This window comes from Phocoena phocoena, chromosome 14 (genome assembly GCF_963924675.1).
Source record: "Phocoena phocoena chromosome 14, mPhoPho1.1, whole genome shotgun sequence".
NCBI classification, from domain to species: Eukaryota; Metazoa; Chordata; class Mammalia; order Artiodactyla; family Phocoenidae; genus Phocoena; species Phocoena phocoena.
Window position 1 is genome coordinate 69,598,072 of NC_089232.1, and position 14,768 is coordinate 69,612,839.

The 14,768-nt window shown below is 46.2% G+C and overlaps 1 protein-coding gene across 1 annotated transcript in view; it reads right to left on the minus strand.

Moving 5' to 3' along the window:
• Nucleotides 1-14,768, minus strand: part of DRC1 (dynein regulatory complex subunit 1) — a 48,163-nt gene that overhangs the window by 9,456 nt on the left and 23,939 nt on the right. The window contains exons 8-13 of the mRNA XM_065890848.1: nucleotides 9,972-10,111; nucleotides 6,851-6,985; nucleotides 6,279-6,511; nucleotides 3,587-3,699; nucleotides 2,324-2,413; nucleotides 1,693-1,779 (exon numbers count right to left, since the gene is read on the minus strand). Coding sequence (XP_065746920.1) covers nucleotides 1,693-1,779; nucleotides 2,324-2,413; nucleotides 3,587-3,699; nucleotides 6,279-6,511; nucleotides 6,851-6,985; nucleotides 9,972-10,111 — 798 coding nt within the window. The remainder of the gene's footprint in view (nucleotides 1-1,692; nucleotides 1,780-2,323; nucleotides 2,414-3,586; nucleotides 3,700-6,278; nucleotides 6,512-6,850; nucleotides 6,986-9,971; nucleotides 10,112-14,768) is intronic.

Consider the following 14,768-nt stretch of genomic DNA (forward strand, 5'->3'; position numbering starts at 1 on the left):
GTGATCAAATCTCTGAGCAGGCCTGAATGGTGAGACCCTGAACCGATGCGGGCTGGTGTTGATCAAGGTGCCGCGTCATCCAGCGCAAGCTTTCTCCATAGCCTCGTCTTTTGAGCACACTGCACACGAAAGCTTCTAAGGGCTGGGCATTCACTTCTTTCAGAGACACACTGCCCTTTCCTGTCGCCTGACCGTATAAACCAAACATCTCTCACGACCTCTCTTCACTGATGGCTTCAGGCCTGTCAGTCTTATTCCCAAGAATCAGTATAGGCACATGACCAACAGTTTCATCTGTCATTAGTGAATCAAGTTCTTCTTTTGATTCTAACAGCCTTTCGTGGTCTACACAATCTACCAGAAATACAATGCCGTTGATAGCAGGAAGGTAGTTCTTCCACACTCTTCGAGCTCGAACATGTCCACCCAGATCAAAAGCTGTAAAGGTCATGCCAGCAATGGTTAGTTCTTCTGAAGTGGGATGTAACATTGGGACATGTTGCCCAAGTCCGTCATCTTTTAGCATGTGTAGCAATGTTGTTTTTCCCACGTTATCCAATCCAAGAAATACCAATTTACCGGTTTTCTTATATAATCCTAAAAACTGTAGCACACTGCTGAAACCACTGTAAATCCAGTCAAATATGAAGGACACAGCCAAATCTTATAGGGTCTGCAATTGGAGAGAACACAATTCCTGGCTTGGCGCCGGCCCTACTCACTCCGACACCAAACTGCAAAGAGCGATGGCTGCCACGGCCCTAGTCCCTAAAAGTTACCTTATTGCCTCTTCTGGGAGGTGTTTGTTCATATCCCTTGTCTGTTCCATTGACTTGTGGGTCTTTATCTTTTTTTTTCTTTTTTCTTTTTTTTTTGCCGTATGTGGGCCTCTCACTGCTGTGGCCCCTCCTGCCGCGGAGCACAGGCTCCGGACGCGCAGGCCCAGCGGCTCATGGCTCACGGGCCCAGCCGCTCCCGCGGCACGTGGGATCCTCCCGGACCGTGTGGGTCTTTTTCTTATCGGTTTATGAGAGTTCTTTATATAGTAAGGAAATTAGCCCTTAACTGTGATATGAATTAAAAATATTTCCCCCCTCCTGTCATCTGTATCTTAACTTTGCTTATAGCGATTTTTGCTCTACAGAATTTTTTTAATGCAGTCAAATATGTCCTTTTTTTTGTTTAGCGTCTGTGTTTTGTCCACTCGGCCAACTCTTTTCGGAAGCATAACAGGATACTCACCCTGGGGCTAACAATACTAAAAACATTTTTTAATTCAAGTTTTAATTTTTATATTAAAATTTTATAATATTTTTAACATGATGACTTCCTCAAAATAGTGAATTACGATCAAGATAGGTATTAAAAATGGGCCCTGCTTTGCGGGGAAGTGCTACGGATCAAAATATTCAGAACTTGGGGAGCCCAGGTCTCATGTGGCTGAGGCCTGGCTTTGAGGGAAGGCCCTGGAAAAGACTCCTTGGGCCTTAGTATAAGAACAGCATCTCATCGCCAGCCAGACTTCCCTTTACAAAGACAAAAAGTAATAATAACAAGGGAAATGCTGGGTTAGCTATCCTTGACACAAAACCCTCACTATTTCTCCAGAAGTATTATTCAAAGGCAGCAATGCTCTCTGGGGGCTTCCAGGAGAATTTTAAATGCTCTCTTTTTTATTACATGTCACTTTACCTGGCTGGGAGGTGAATGATGAGCTTGGTATTTGAGGAAGAAGTTTACCAGTTTATACAAGTCATCCTCATTTTCGATTCCAAGGGCCTGAGGGAAAAATAGAATGACTGCTCAAATACCACACATCAAGAAGCGTCCCTCTCCACATGGCTCCGGGAGTCAACAGGCCCTCAGCTCCCGAGAGCAAGGGGCTCGCTCCCCTCAGCAGCCCCAGCGCCTGCCATGGCCCAGAGTACAGGCCATTTAAGCCCGGAAAGCTCAGTGAATCTGGACACGCACATCAGAACAGAGGAACGACGCTCAGGTCAGGAACGGCTCCATATAGGCCTGGTGGGCACGAGAACGCTAACGGCGCTGAACCCACATCTCAGTTTAGGGGCGGAGGGGAGAGCCTACAGCTGAGAGCTGGGCCATGAGAGAGGAACTGGCAGAGGAAGGGGCGGGATGGGAGACATCGATGCGACTCTGAGGCCAATTCGTACATGGAAAACAGGGGAAGGGAAGGATGCGACAGGGAGCCGGGGAAGCCCCGGGAGCCCCGCATCTACTCCTGGGCTGAGGCAATGCTGGAAACCCCAGGGGGCTGTCTCTACCCCAGGACCCTCACCCACTCAGCCCTGGGGGGACTCACTGAGAAGATGGCGTCCAACTTCAGCAGGTAACACTCGTTCTTGTCCAGGGGCAGGAGAAGGCTCAGCAGCTTGCTCTCTATGAGGAAACCCTGAGGAGAAGGAAGATGACATCTCCCGTCAGAGACAGGGTTCAGGACGAGTCCCAGGCCCCGCATCCCCCCTCTGGGTAACTAGCCAGAGCAGAAGCCCAGGGCTGACACATCGGGCAGCAGGGCCCTCGGAGGGAGGCCTTCCCGGGATGCCGAAGAGCCCTTCCCAGAGACAAAGCCAGTCCTCACGATGGACTGAGTTCCCCGCACTTCGCCCACAAGCCATGGGGCGAACACCTGACCTCCCCGCCGCGGTCCAGACGTGATCCAGTCCCGTTCCCACCCGCCCATGTCACTTCACTCAAACGCTACTCCCCAGACATCTATCGGACACAGTGGTAGGCAGTGAGCTGGAGGAGAGGAGGGCTGGGGGGAGCTGGAGACACCAGAGCAGAACACGGTGCACGTCAAGTGCGGGGGTGAGGGGGGGAGAAGACTGGGTGCCCGCTCGGAGTGGGAACAACGCATGGGGGAGGGCTCCTTGGAGGGGTGGCCACCGGCAGCAAGCCTGCGGACAGAGGGGGGCACCCGCCGGCCGCCTCCTTCAGCTGGAGCTGCCCTCGGTGGCAGGAGCCCCCCCCCTCGTGCCCAAGAACTGTCCCAAGTGGACTGGAGGCTGCCAGTCTTTGTGCCACCCGCTCCCCATCTCAGAAATGAAAATCTGCATAAACACCAAATCTGTTTGGGTACAATAAGACTTCTAGCTGGACCAGCTCCAGCGAGGCCTTTACACCAATTAGTTTTGCTAATATACAGTGAAGATATCCAAGGCCTAACACCCCCAGAGTAATTGCAGGCTCAGCTCCCAGAGAAAGGCCACCGTCGGGTGTGGCCACGCTACTGTCAGGTGGATGCACGGCGGCGAGACGGGTGCCCTTTCTCTCGCAGAGGAGCAGTTGTTTAGCATTTCTTTTTTAATTAGCAGGAGCCCGTTGGCCGGCCTGGGCCAGGCTTGCTGACCACTAAGGTAGGTCCTGGTGACCAGCCAGGTCAGCTCTGGAGCACGACAGCCTCTCCACGACCCCACGAAGCCCAGGGGCCGCCCCCAGCACCACCCTGAGGGCCGGTCCACTCCTGCCTCCAGACCACCTCTGGCCCGTCCAGTGTCATCGAAAGCAGCCCTCGAGAAGGGCAGGAAGTCGGCCAAGCCACCCGCCAGGAGCCCAGCCTCACCGACTCGTCACACAGGAGCATCAGGATCTCCCTGGTAGTTTTCGCTGACACTTGCTTTGGCAGGTCCAGGTACGACCCTGGTTCTGAGGTGGCCTCCTCTGCCCCCTCCTCTTCTGCAGAGGGGCCATAGCGAGGAGAGAGAGAGAAAGAAAGAGAAGGTGACTCCTTGGGCTGCTTCCCTTTGAGGAACAGTCAAACGGCTTTCCTTGAGGAAACGTAGGCCTTAAAAGGCCTCTTTAAGGCACTAGCAAGTTTCTTTAGCTGAAGAAAAGTCTATCACGTGGGGAGAACAAAAAGGGAGGTTGGGGGTCGAAATAAGAGACTATCCGGAGAATTCTGCCACCCTTGGCCAGCCTAGAAAGCCTCACTCTTCCCAGTTTCATCTACCCTGGAAACACCATACTCAAAACCCAGCCTTGACCAGGAAGTGGTACGGAGACCGTGAACCTGTTTGTTATTTGAGAGAGAACTCTAACACATCCACCGTGTGGTTTCTAAACCTGCAGAAGATTAGAAGCGGCCCATGAAAATGCAGGAAAAGTAGCTGCCTCACAGAAGAATAGTGTCAGCACGAACTGGCAGCGGGTAGCAGAGCAAAATTTTCCTTAATGAAAATTTTAAGTGTTTTATGCTATACATCCCTCAACTGAAAAGAGTAATAGAAATCATTGTACTGCCCAGGTTTTACTACTTGCTCAAAAGGTAAAACAAGATAATATATATGAAAAGATTTTGAAAAGGACAAGAGCCAATTGCTGGTGGAATGCAAAAATGGTACCATCCCTATGGAGCAATACCCAGAAAAATTACAGAGGCATTTACCCTTTGATCCCAACAATTCACAGGCAAAAACATGAAAACACAAATGCACAAAGCTGTGTATTACAGTAATATTCTAATAGCAAAAACGCAAAGGAAACTGGAGATATCCCAGATGACCACCAACGGAGGACTATTTGAATAATTATAGCCCAGTCACACAATAGAGCACCAGATAAAAAAGGAATGAAGAGTATTTCTTCTTCCTACTATAGGCTCATCTCCAGGATATATTGTACGTGAAGAAAGCAAGGTGGAGAAAAGCATATGTTCTCATTTACCTAAAAATTGGTTTATATAAAGACATACACAGTTGTTTATAATTTTAAAAAGTAACAGAAGGATAAACCATAAATTATTAAATAGTTACCTATAGGAGAGGGATGAAAGAGGATAAAAGCTATACTTTATTGAGTATAACTTTTTTGCACATTTGACTTTGGAAACGTAAATATTTTACATAATTATAAAAGAAAATTCAATTGTAAAAGAGCAAAATCACTAACAATCAACACTAACATGAAACAAAAAGACCTAAGCGTGTATACAGTTGGTGACATAACCACATAGAAAGCATTCCAAGTGATTTTAAAAGACAGTATCTGCCTGTACATCCCTAGCAGGTTGTATCCTAAGAACAAAAAGAACTGCAAAAAAAGTTTAAACTCTTTTTAGTAATCATGTGTTAGTGGCAGGGTTGCTCTTTTATTCTGAGACTATTTTGTGGTACCGTAAAAACGTATATGAGTAATTATTTTGAAGGCACTGAGTATGAAGATTTTCAAGTTAGGAGAAAGGTTAAGTAAAAAATTCTGGCATCCTGATGATTAGGAAGCATTAGGATTATGTTTTAAAGATAAAATAAATCATGTATCATAAATACATGATTTATTTTATGTTTATCTTTAAAACGTAATCCTATACCCTCGGCTCACCCACTGAGAAGGCCTGGAAACAATGACCAATCAAAACAGTGAGCCCTCCAGCACCCAGACTATGGTTTCAAAATGCCATTCCCTATTTAAAAGGACAAAGTCTTCTTGGAGGAACAGCTGATTCCAGACTTGAAGCAGGAAAAACATCATGTGAGCCTGGAACATCTGGTCATTCTGGAAAGCCATGAAGCTATCAAAGACTGCTGGGGTTGTGTCGAAAGGACCCAGAAGCCGACATGGCCAAAGATGGAATAAGTAGAGCATTAGTAAGGATGATAACTGTAGTAAACCGAAACATCACATTTATTTAAACCCATGTGTTCATAAGGAAAAATTTAAATAAAACCTCATTGGTCACCTTTAGAAGATGCTAGAGCCCCCGTCTATTTATTCTGAAGGCTAGCAAACAGAAAAAAAACTAAACACTCTCCTGCTTTTCCTGTGCAAACTGTATCTCAGGGTAGCAAATAGCTGACGGGGACAAGATTCTCTTTTCAGAAGGGTTCCAGCTAATAAATGAAGGCGGAATGATGGAACTGAGAACACCATTTTGCTGCAATCCCTAATGCAGTTAATGGATCTTAGACAATGGTTATCAATGGTTGCTAACATCACAAAGGGAGACAACTTGGCATCAGTTTACCCCAATGGAGGCAGGCAACAGTGTATATAGGAAAACTAAAGTGAACTTGAATCTGATCAAGCTTCTAGATCTAACTACCAGTTTATAATACAGGGGAGAAGGTAAAGCTATAAATTAGAGGAAACTTAAAAGTCAACCAATCATGCTCTCTGGACCTCTTAAGCTATGAAACCTTATCCCCCAGATAAGGGAACTGCTTTCAGTTCCCTTATCTGTAAAAGGAGTGGGTTGACCCGATGTTCTCAGAGGGCCCCTCCACTCCGGCTCGAAGATGCTATGACTCTGTTCCAGTCACCTGCTTCCATCAGCACTTCCTCTAAGATTTGTGTGGCCGACTTCCGCTGCTGCTGAGAAATTGGTCCCACATTCTTCAGGAACCAGAAGTCAGGTGCTGTCCAGGGGAGCCCCAGGTGATGGGTATGGATGACCCTGTCTACATCAAAGGCTCTGCTTATCAGATCTTTTGCCTCCTCTTCATTCATCAGCCAAATCTCCCGAAACTGCTTGTCATCAATGAGAGCGAAATGCCTGTGAAGGAGAGTTATTGACCAGGGCCAGCTGATTCCAGTGCCAGGCCAGCCCCCGTCCCCACCCCCAATTAGCAGCAGGGCAAGGACCAAGGCAGAGCTGTGGGAAATCCTGAGCCTGGCCCAATCCCTGAGCCCCTGATTCTCACCTGTGAGAACAAGGCAGGTGACATGCAAGTAAAGGGACAGGAAAGACAGCACAAAGGATTCTCTGGTGCCCTGGTCCAGCTCCCAAGAAGCAGGTGATATCAAAGTCTGATGAAATCACCACCGCTACCAGCTCTACCCCTGCAACCTCTATCCTAGGGCCCATGCCTTGGGACCCACGTCCCTGAAATACCTCATGGCTTTCTGCATCTCCTTGAATTGCATCACAAGGCGTTTGTAGTCTGAGGTTAGGGACTGGTTCTCCTCCTGAAACTGCTTTACCTGCTTGTTATATTTTGATCTCAGATTGTTAAGTGCATCATGAAGGCTGGGTTGAAGAGGAAAAAAACCGTTAGCCTGCAGCTGAACAGAAGCTACAGTGCATGTTCCTCTTATCTGCTATCTAAATCTAGGCTCAGACTTGTGGAAGGTTGGGGTGGTGGGGGAACCCTCCCAGATATTTCCCCAAACACAGCTCCAGCTGTGATCAAGGAAACACAAGCAACAGGAGGAGATGGGATCATCTGGAACGAAATGCATTTAAAACAATCCATGAGCCCAAACCCACCAAGAGGCAGCCTCTTATTCAACACTGTGACTAAATCTTCCTCAGCACAGCACTTGTCAGGGTCCACACCTCGTGCTGACTCACAGATTTAAACAACCTACCTCAACTTCTGAAACGAGGAAAACAGAAAGGAAAGAAGTAAAACTGCATCACAAGCCCATGATATATGAGTCCCCCATCCCGAAAGAGCTGATACTGTTAACGAGTCCTATAACTCATTCATTCACTCACTCATTCATCAAACAGGAAAGGTCTCTTTTGTGCCAAGGATATGTTTGAATACCAAGATGAATACAAGGATATGTCTGAGTACAAAACACTATCAGTCCAGCCAGAGACAAAGACAAACGTTAATTACAGAACTGTGTGAAGAGTGCTACAGAAGAGTTCCACACAGGGTGCCAGGGGAACCTGGCTTGCAGGAGAGGGGAGTGGTCAAAGGTTCCAGCACCAGGAGACAGAGCTATGACCTGCCCAGAGCACCATGAACACAGTCGGGCCACCGATGCCCAGCTCCCTGCTAATAGCTCTGTATATAGAAACTTGTCAGATGAAATACACAGGCATGGCTTCTAGACCCAAGACCAGACTCCAGACTTTGCGTTCCTGAACAGACATCTTATGTCAATGCCTCACTTACACAGGCACAGGAAGGTTTGAGGACTGACATAGTTCCAGTTTAAAAATTCTAGGGACTTCCCTGGTGACACGATGGTTAAGAACCCGCCTGCCAGTTCAGGGGACACGGGTTTGATCCTGGTCCGGGAAGATCCCACATGCTGTGGGACAAGTAAGCCCGTGCACCATGACTACTAAGCCAGCACTTTAGAGCCCACGAGCCACAATTACTGCAGCCTGTGCTCTCTAGGGCTCACGTGCCACACTACTGAGCCCATATGCTGCAACTACTGAAGCCCGTGTGCCTAGAGCCCGTGCTCCGCAGCAAGAGGAGCCACTACGATGAGAAGCCCGCGCACCACAATGAAGAGTAGCCCCCGCTCGCCGCAACTAGAGAAAGCCTGCGTGCAGCAACGAAGACCCAATGCAGCCAAAAAAAAAAAACAGAAATAGAAATTTCCCTCTTAGGCATTATTCTGAAATAATAAGAAGGTCTCTAAAACACACTGATCATCCCTATTTTCATATCCAGAAAATGAGACATTCTGTAAGATAACTGGCTCAGACTTTTGAGCAAATAACTGGCTCCACCCCCCCCCCCACACACATACATCAAGAGAAGAGGATACGATAAGTATATAAGTATCATGTAAAAAGGAGGTTGGCAGGTGGAGGGATCCGGGGGTCTCATAGATCAGAGAGACTTAAGGAACTTAGTTTAACAGCCTGATGCAATGCCTGGACCTAGATGAGGTGCTAATTTGGATAAACCTACTCTAAAGGATATGTTTGGACAACTAGGGAAACATGAATGTGATCCAGATATTTAGATGAAATGAAATTTACTGAAATGGAAAGGCAGAGGTTACTGACTTTAAAAAAAGGCAGATTGCAAAACAATAGTTGCAGTATGATGTCATATCTATATCTATCTGTATACCTAGAGAGAGGGAGAGAAAGAGATACACTTAGGGCTTCCCTGGTGGCGCAGTGGTTGAGAGTCCGCCTGCCGAAAAGAGGACACGGTTTCGTGCCCCGGCCCGGGAAGATCCCACATGCCACGGAGCGGCTGGGCCCGTGAGCCATGGCCGCTGAGCCTGCGCGTCCAGAGCCTGTGCTCCGCAACGGGAGAGGCCACAACAGTGAGATGCCCGCGTACTGCGCAAAAAAAAAAGAAAAAAAAAAAAAAAAGAGAGATACACTTAATCTCTGGTAGGAGGAATATGGCATTTTTATGTTTTTTGTTTTGTTTTTTTTTCTTTTTTTGTGGTACGCGGGCCTCTCACTGTTGTGGCCTCTCCCGTTGCGGAGCACAGGCTCCGGACGCGCAGGCTCAGCGGCCATGGCTCACGGGCCCAGCCGCTCCGCGGCATGTGGGATCCTCCCGGGCCGGGGCACGAACCCGTGTCCCCTGCATCGGCAGGCGGACTCTCAATCACTGCGCCACCAGGGCAGCCCTATTTTTATGTTTTTATCTCACTTTCATTTGTGGTATTTTCTAATTTTCTATAATGCACATGTACTGCTTCTGTAATTACAAGTTGAGCATTACCCAGATAGCCGGGCGCACATGAGAAGGACACATTGACATAAGTACTCATGTTGGCATTATTTGCAACAGCAAGAGATTAGAAGCCATCGAAATGTGCATCAGTGTGGGACTGGGCAAGTAAATCCTAGCATGTCTATACAGTGGAATACGAGGCAGCTTAAGAAATAATGTGAACCTTCTCTACGAACTGGTATGGAAACATCTTCAAGACATAGAACAGTGTGTATAGAATGCTATCGTTTGTGTAAAAGCAGAAGGGGATGAGACTGTCTATTTGTGTTTGCTTGTACGTGCATGAGGAAATTCTGGACAAAACAAAAGAAATGAATAATGGTCACAGAGGTGGGACAGAGGACCCAGATAAAGGAGGGATGGGAGACAGACTTTTTGCTGTAAACTCTTTTCGGGGTGTGGGGAGGGTAGAACCAGTTGAATGTTTCCTCCCCCCAAAAAAAAATATTTTAATAAGAATTGGTTATATTTTTAACAGTTTCTACTCCTACAAAAGAGTACATACCCATCCCTCTTTTCAGCACAGAAAGGCCCAGAACAAAGACGCTCTGCACACTAGCTTACCAGTTGATCTTCCTCTTTTGCTGGGATTTAATCACTGTGTTTTCTTCATCTCTCTTCTTCAGCACCTGGAAGCTGTACTCTAACTTCTCTTGATTTAGCTGATAAGTTGCTTTCATTTGCTGAAGCTGTTGCTCAAGAATCTAAAGTTAAAGTTTAAAAAAATAATCCTAATTGGCCCTGGTACAATTTATCATGCATGAGGGTCCCTGGTTGTTTGTTCTGGAGTCGTATCAGAGGAACCTTAGGACAAGTCAACACCTGAATTCTTAGAAAATGTATCATTAGAGGCAAACTAAAGGTCAACTAGAAAAAATACAAATCATTCAAGTGCAAGCTAAAGCCTACGTACTTAAAGTCTAAGAGAGATCAGAGTTAGACCACAGTTCAAGTACAGCTACCTCTCATGCTCTGCTCCAGACCCTTCAGAGAACAAGCAGCCCCACTAGAAAAACCATAAGAGTTAACATGGCCACAAAAAACCTGCAAGGTCCCCACTCTGACCTTCCGGTTGTCAATGTCAGTGTTTAGCAAACCGTGTTCATTTTAAAGGAGGATACAGGCAACCATCCTTACTATTGGGATCATCATTAGTTGTGTTCATTCATTCAGCAAATATTTATCGAGTGCCTATTGTATGTCTGATGCTTTTCGAGGTGCTGCTGGGAAAACACAGGTGAAAAAGGCCCAGTCCTTCCCTGTCTAGGAGAGGGACAGATGAACAAGCACTGGTGACAAGAAGCAAGATCAGGGTAAGCACAGGTATGGGACCAACGAGAGGAGGGCTCTCCCGGGCCCTGAGGGCAGGGCAGGCGTCCCTGAAAAGATGGCATTCGCATGTCTGAGGCCTGGAGAATGAGTAGGAGTTACTCAGGTGGAGGGGAGAGAGGTCTAGAGAGGCAAGGGAAAGCCAGGCGCTTTGGGGAAACCACGAGCAGTTTAGGACGTGAGGTATGAAGCAGGGAGGGAATGATAGAGATGAGGCTGACAGAGCAGCAGGGCCTGACGGAGCTAGGAGTCTAACGCTTTATCCTTGAAGGCAAAGGAGGGCCACTAAGACGTTAGGGGGAAGAGTGGAATTACTGGTCCACGCAGGGTAGAAAGATCCTTCTGCAGCTGGTGAAAAGGATTAGGGAGGGGCAAGGCTGGAACAGGGCAAATACTGGCTCGCTCCTGCCTTTCTCGAATGGAGGTGCAGCAATGGAGGATGCAATTACGTACAATCAGATCTGGATAAGGAAGCCATGTGACATGCCACATACCACACTCTTTCAAGCCTCCTTCCCATCTCCCTCCACTCGACTACAGACCCTTGCCAAGGAGTCAACAGAGGAAGGAAGAGCTTCCAGACTGCCCTGGGTCATCCTCAAGGAGCAGAACTGGCCAGGAGGTGATAAACAGGAGAACAAAGGCGATCACCCATCGTCAGAGGGTTAGTCATTCCCACCTTCCCTGTGGAGTCGGTGATCCCCACACTGTAACTGAGGGAATTAGTCACCTCAGGATCTGTTTAGCTACCCCCGAGATTTTAAATTTTCCATTATGGGACGAGAATTGAACATCTCCTTCAGAACAGAAGGCCTGTTCTATCTCTTCTTTAACAGGTGGTCAGTGAAGAACCATCTTGGTCACCAGGATGATAACTAATAGTACCTCTCAATTTCTCCACTTTCAGTCAAATTTTTATTTACTTTTTTCTAGTTATATGCTTTTCTTTGCAAAAACTTTTCCTCATTGTGAAAGTAATATTTGCTCATTGTAGAAAACACAGAAAGTACAGTAAAGGATAAAGAAGGAGACATAGGAGAAGGAGGAAGAAAAACTACCCATAATTCCACCTCCCAAAGGCAACTTCTGTTGACATATTGGCCTGTTCCTTTCCAGTGTTCCTTACATAATTGAGATCCAACTATACCTACAATTTTATATCCCACTTTTCTCCTTTACTATTACAACTTAAGAATTTTCCATGCCAATCAAGTTTTATTAATATAATTTTAATGGTGCATATTTTTATATTATAATTTACCCTATAGGAAATATTTATGTTTACCATATACCATAATGTTTTACCATTTCCCTACAGTATATACATTAACAAATGTATAAATACATTACATTGTTTTGATAATCTTCAATATTATAAAATAATGGTGGGAAGAATTACATTTAAAACTTTGGGGGTATTTTGTTTATTTCCTTAAGGTAGGTTCTCAGAAGTGAAGTTCAAAGTCTCTCCACAAAGCCATTTACAGTTCACACCCCACTGGCCGTGTGCAAGTACCCGCTTCCCCGCCCCCCGTCAGCTCTCAGCACTGCGCAGGGCAGGCCCAGCCCTTGGGTGGGGAGCTGTCGGGAGCCGCACCGCACTCCTCCTGAGCAGGATTAAAGTTTAATTTAGAAATTCCTGACTTGCATATTATCCCAAAGAGCCTATGGAAGGTTCTGAAGGCATAGCCTCAGCTCAAGTGCAATTATCTGGGGTGGTCCCAGCCTGAGCCACTGCTCCGGGCCCTGGTCCCTTCTAGGGATGACTGTGAGTGCCGAGTGGGGAAAGGGACTCTCAGCAATTCTTCCTACAAAGTCACGATGATTTATGCCGCCGTGCTCCAAACGAAACCAGCCCACTACTTCAAGTGTGACCAGCCCTGGACACCGGGGAGGCCATTCGTCAACGTGGCTTGGCACAGAAGCTCAATAGAAAAGCTCCTTGTTGGATGGCGACAATCTGAGAAAGGGTGAACACTCACAGGGAAGGAGGGTCTCCAGAGCTGCTCTGGATTTGGAATGACAATGAATGAGTACCAGGCTTTGCTGGGACGGAGGCGCCCAGGAGCCCCATGACCCTGAGTGCCCGGGTGTCTGCTCTGACCATGTCCGGTGACCTCCTTCTTCCCAGAGCTTTGCAATGAGCCCCTGTCACTGAAACAGAATTTCCCAAACTTACTTGGCCATAGAACAGTTTTTATACTTATTTATACTTATAACACAGCAGGAGCACATGAGTTATAAATGTGAGAGCCCTACCATATGAATTCTCGTGTGAATTTCATTCAAAAGGCAGATTATTACATAATAATAATCATGAAAATGGACTCTATTTTTCCTACATAACACATCTTGAAAGAAAAAAATATCACTGGCTTCACTTTTTTGGTTGGTCTTGTGAAACCACCACCAATATTTCACCTAGCTGAACACAGTTTACAAAACTCTGAACAAAAGTAATTAGGCCACGTCTTTCTTTGTGACCTGAAGGAACTTATTAGCACCAACTGAGCTAAGTGGCCACCCGACGGGGCCTGAAAGACCTTACATCTGAGCTGATTTTATAGACAAATATATATATATACATATAATAATTATAATCCGTCACCTGACTGTTTTAATTTACAGTTTTCCGCTTGGGCACGCAGTTGAATTGTATTCGCCGATTTTATTTCCTCTTGTTGGAAACATTTGCCCCTGCTCTTTGCTAATGCTCTTAGGGAACTGACGCCTGGAGGAACGAGCGCTGCAGCACACACACAGATCAGATCAGCCCTCCCTTCACCTCCGCTCTGTCCCAAGACCACCACAGGGCGCTTCACGTTCGTGATGCCACTTAGGAGTGGCTGGCAGCGCTGTTGATGAACTTACAGAGCTAATCACGGTCTCCTGCCTCGTGCAGTTCCGCGTCTACAGCAGGCAATTACGTGAATTCTGTTACTCACTATTTGTTTGCAACACCTTCTGCTCGTGATAATTTTAGTACCGGTGACTCTATTGTTAATTATCACAGGTTTTAGTCTCAATATATAGCTGTCCTTGATTGTCATACATTGAGTATAGTTTCATATTAAAAAATTGTAATCTGAAGCGAAAGAGTGGCATGGACATATATACACTACCAAACGTAAAATAGATAGCTAGTGGGAAGCAGCTGCATGGCACAGGGAGATCAGCTCGGTGCTTTGTGACCTCCTAGAGGGGTGGGATAGGGAGGGTGGGAGGGAGGGAGACGCAAGAGGGAGGAGATATGGGGATGTATGTATACGTACAGCTGATTCTCTTTGTTATAAAGCAGAAACTAACACACCGTTGTAAAGCAATTATACTCCAATAAAGATGCTAAATAAAATAAAGTTTAGATATTTTTAATACCAAAAAAATTATAATTGATCTTGTTAAATGCTTGTGCTTATTATTCAATTATCCAAAGGTATTTTGCAAAGTTGTACTCCGTGTTCCCAAGACTAATGGCAAAACATCATGGTTAGTTTGAGGGAATAATTTGTAAAGATTACAATCTAACCTGCCACAAAAATCCTTCAATGTTGCACGTACTCCAGGTGTTGATCGCACCTCCCTTTTCCCCTCTTTTTCCTGGGGCAGTAGGAGCAAGGAAGCTGCTTTCTGGAGCCATCTCCTACCTTGGGCTGATGCCGCCGGTTGCCAATACTGCCCCAGCAGAATGGAAATTTAGAACAGCCTTTCCCTCTGGCCTTCTCAGCTGATTCTAAAGACCCCACTGAGCCTCTTTATCACCGATCTCAACCCTGTGGGGATGGGAGGGAACTCCTGGATTCCATTTGGAACTGCAGACTCTCCATCCCACACTCTTGCTTACCCTTTTCTTCCCTGTTGCTCACTCTTTTATACTATTTATGTAGCTTGCTTTCTCGCTCAAAAGATTGTAAATTCCTTAAGGACAGAAATTGTATCTTATTTATTTTTATGCTTTGCACCCTGTAAGTTCACAATACTTGTTAAATAAATAACTTGTATTTAACTTTTTGTGATGAATATCCTGGTATTAAA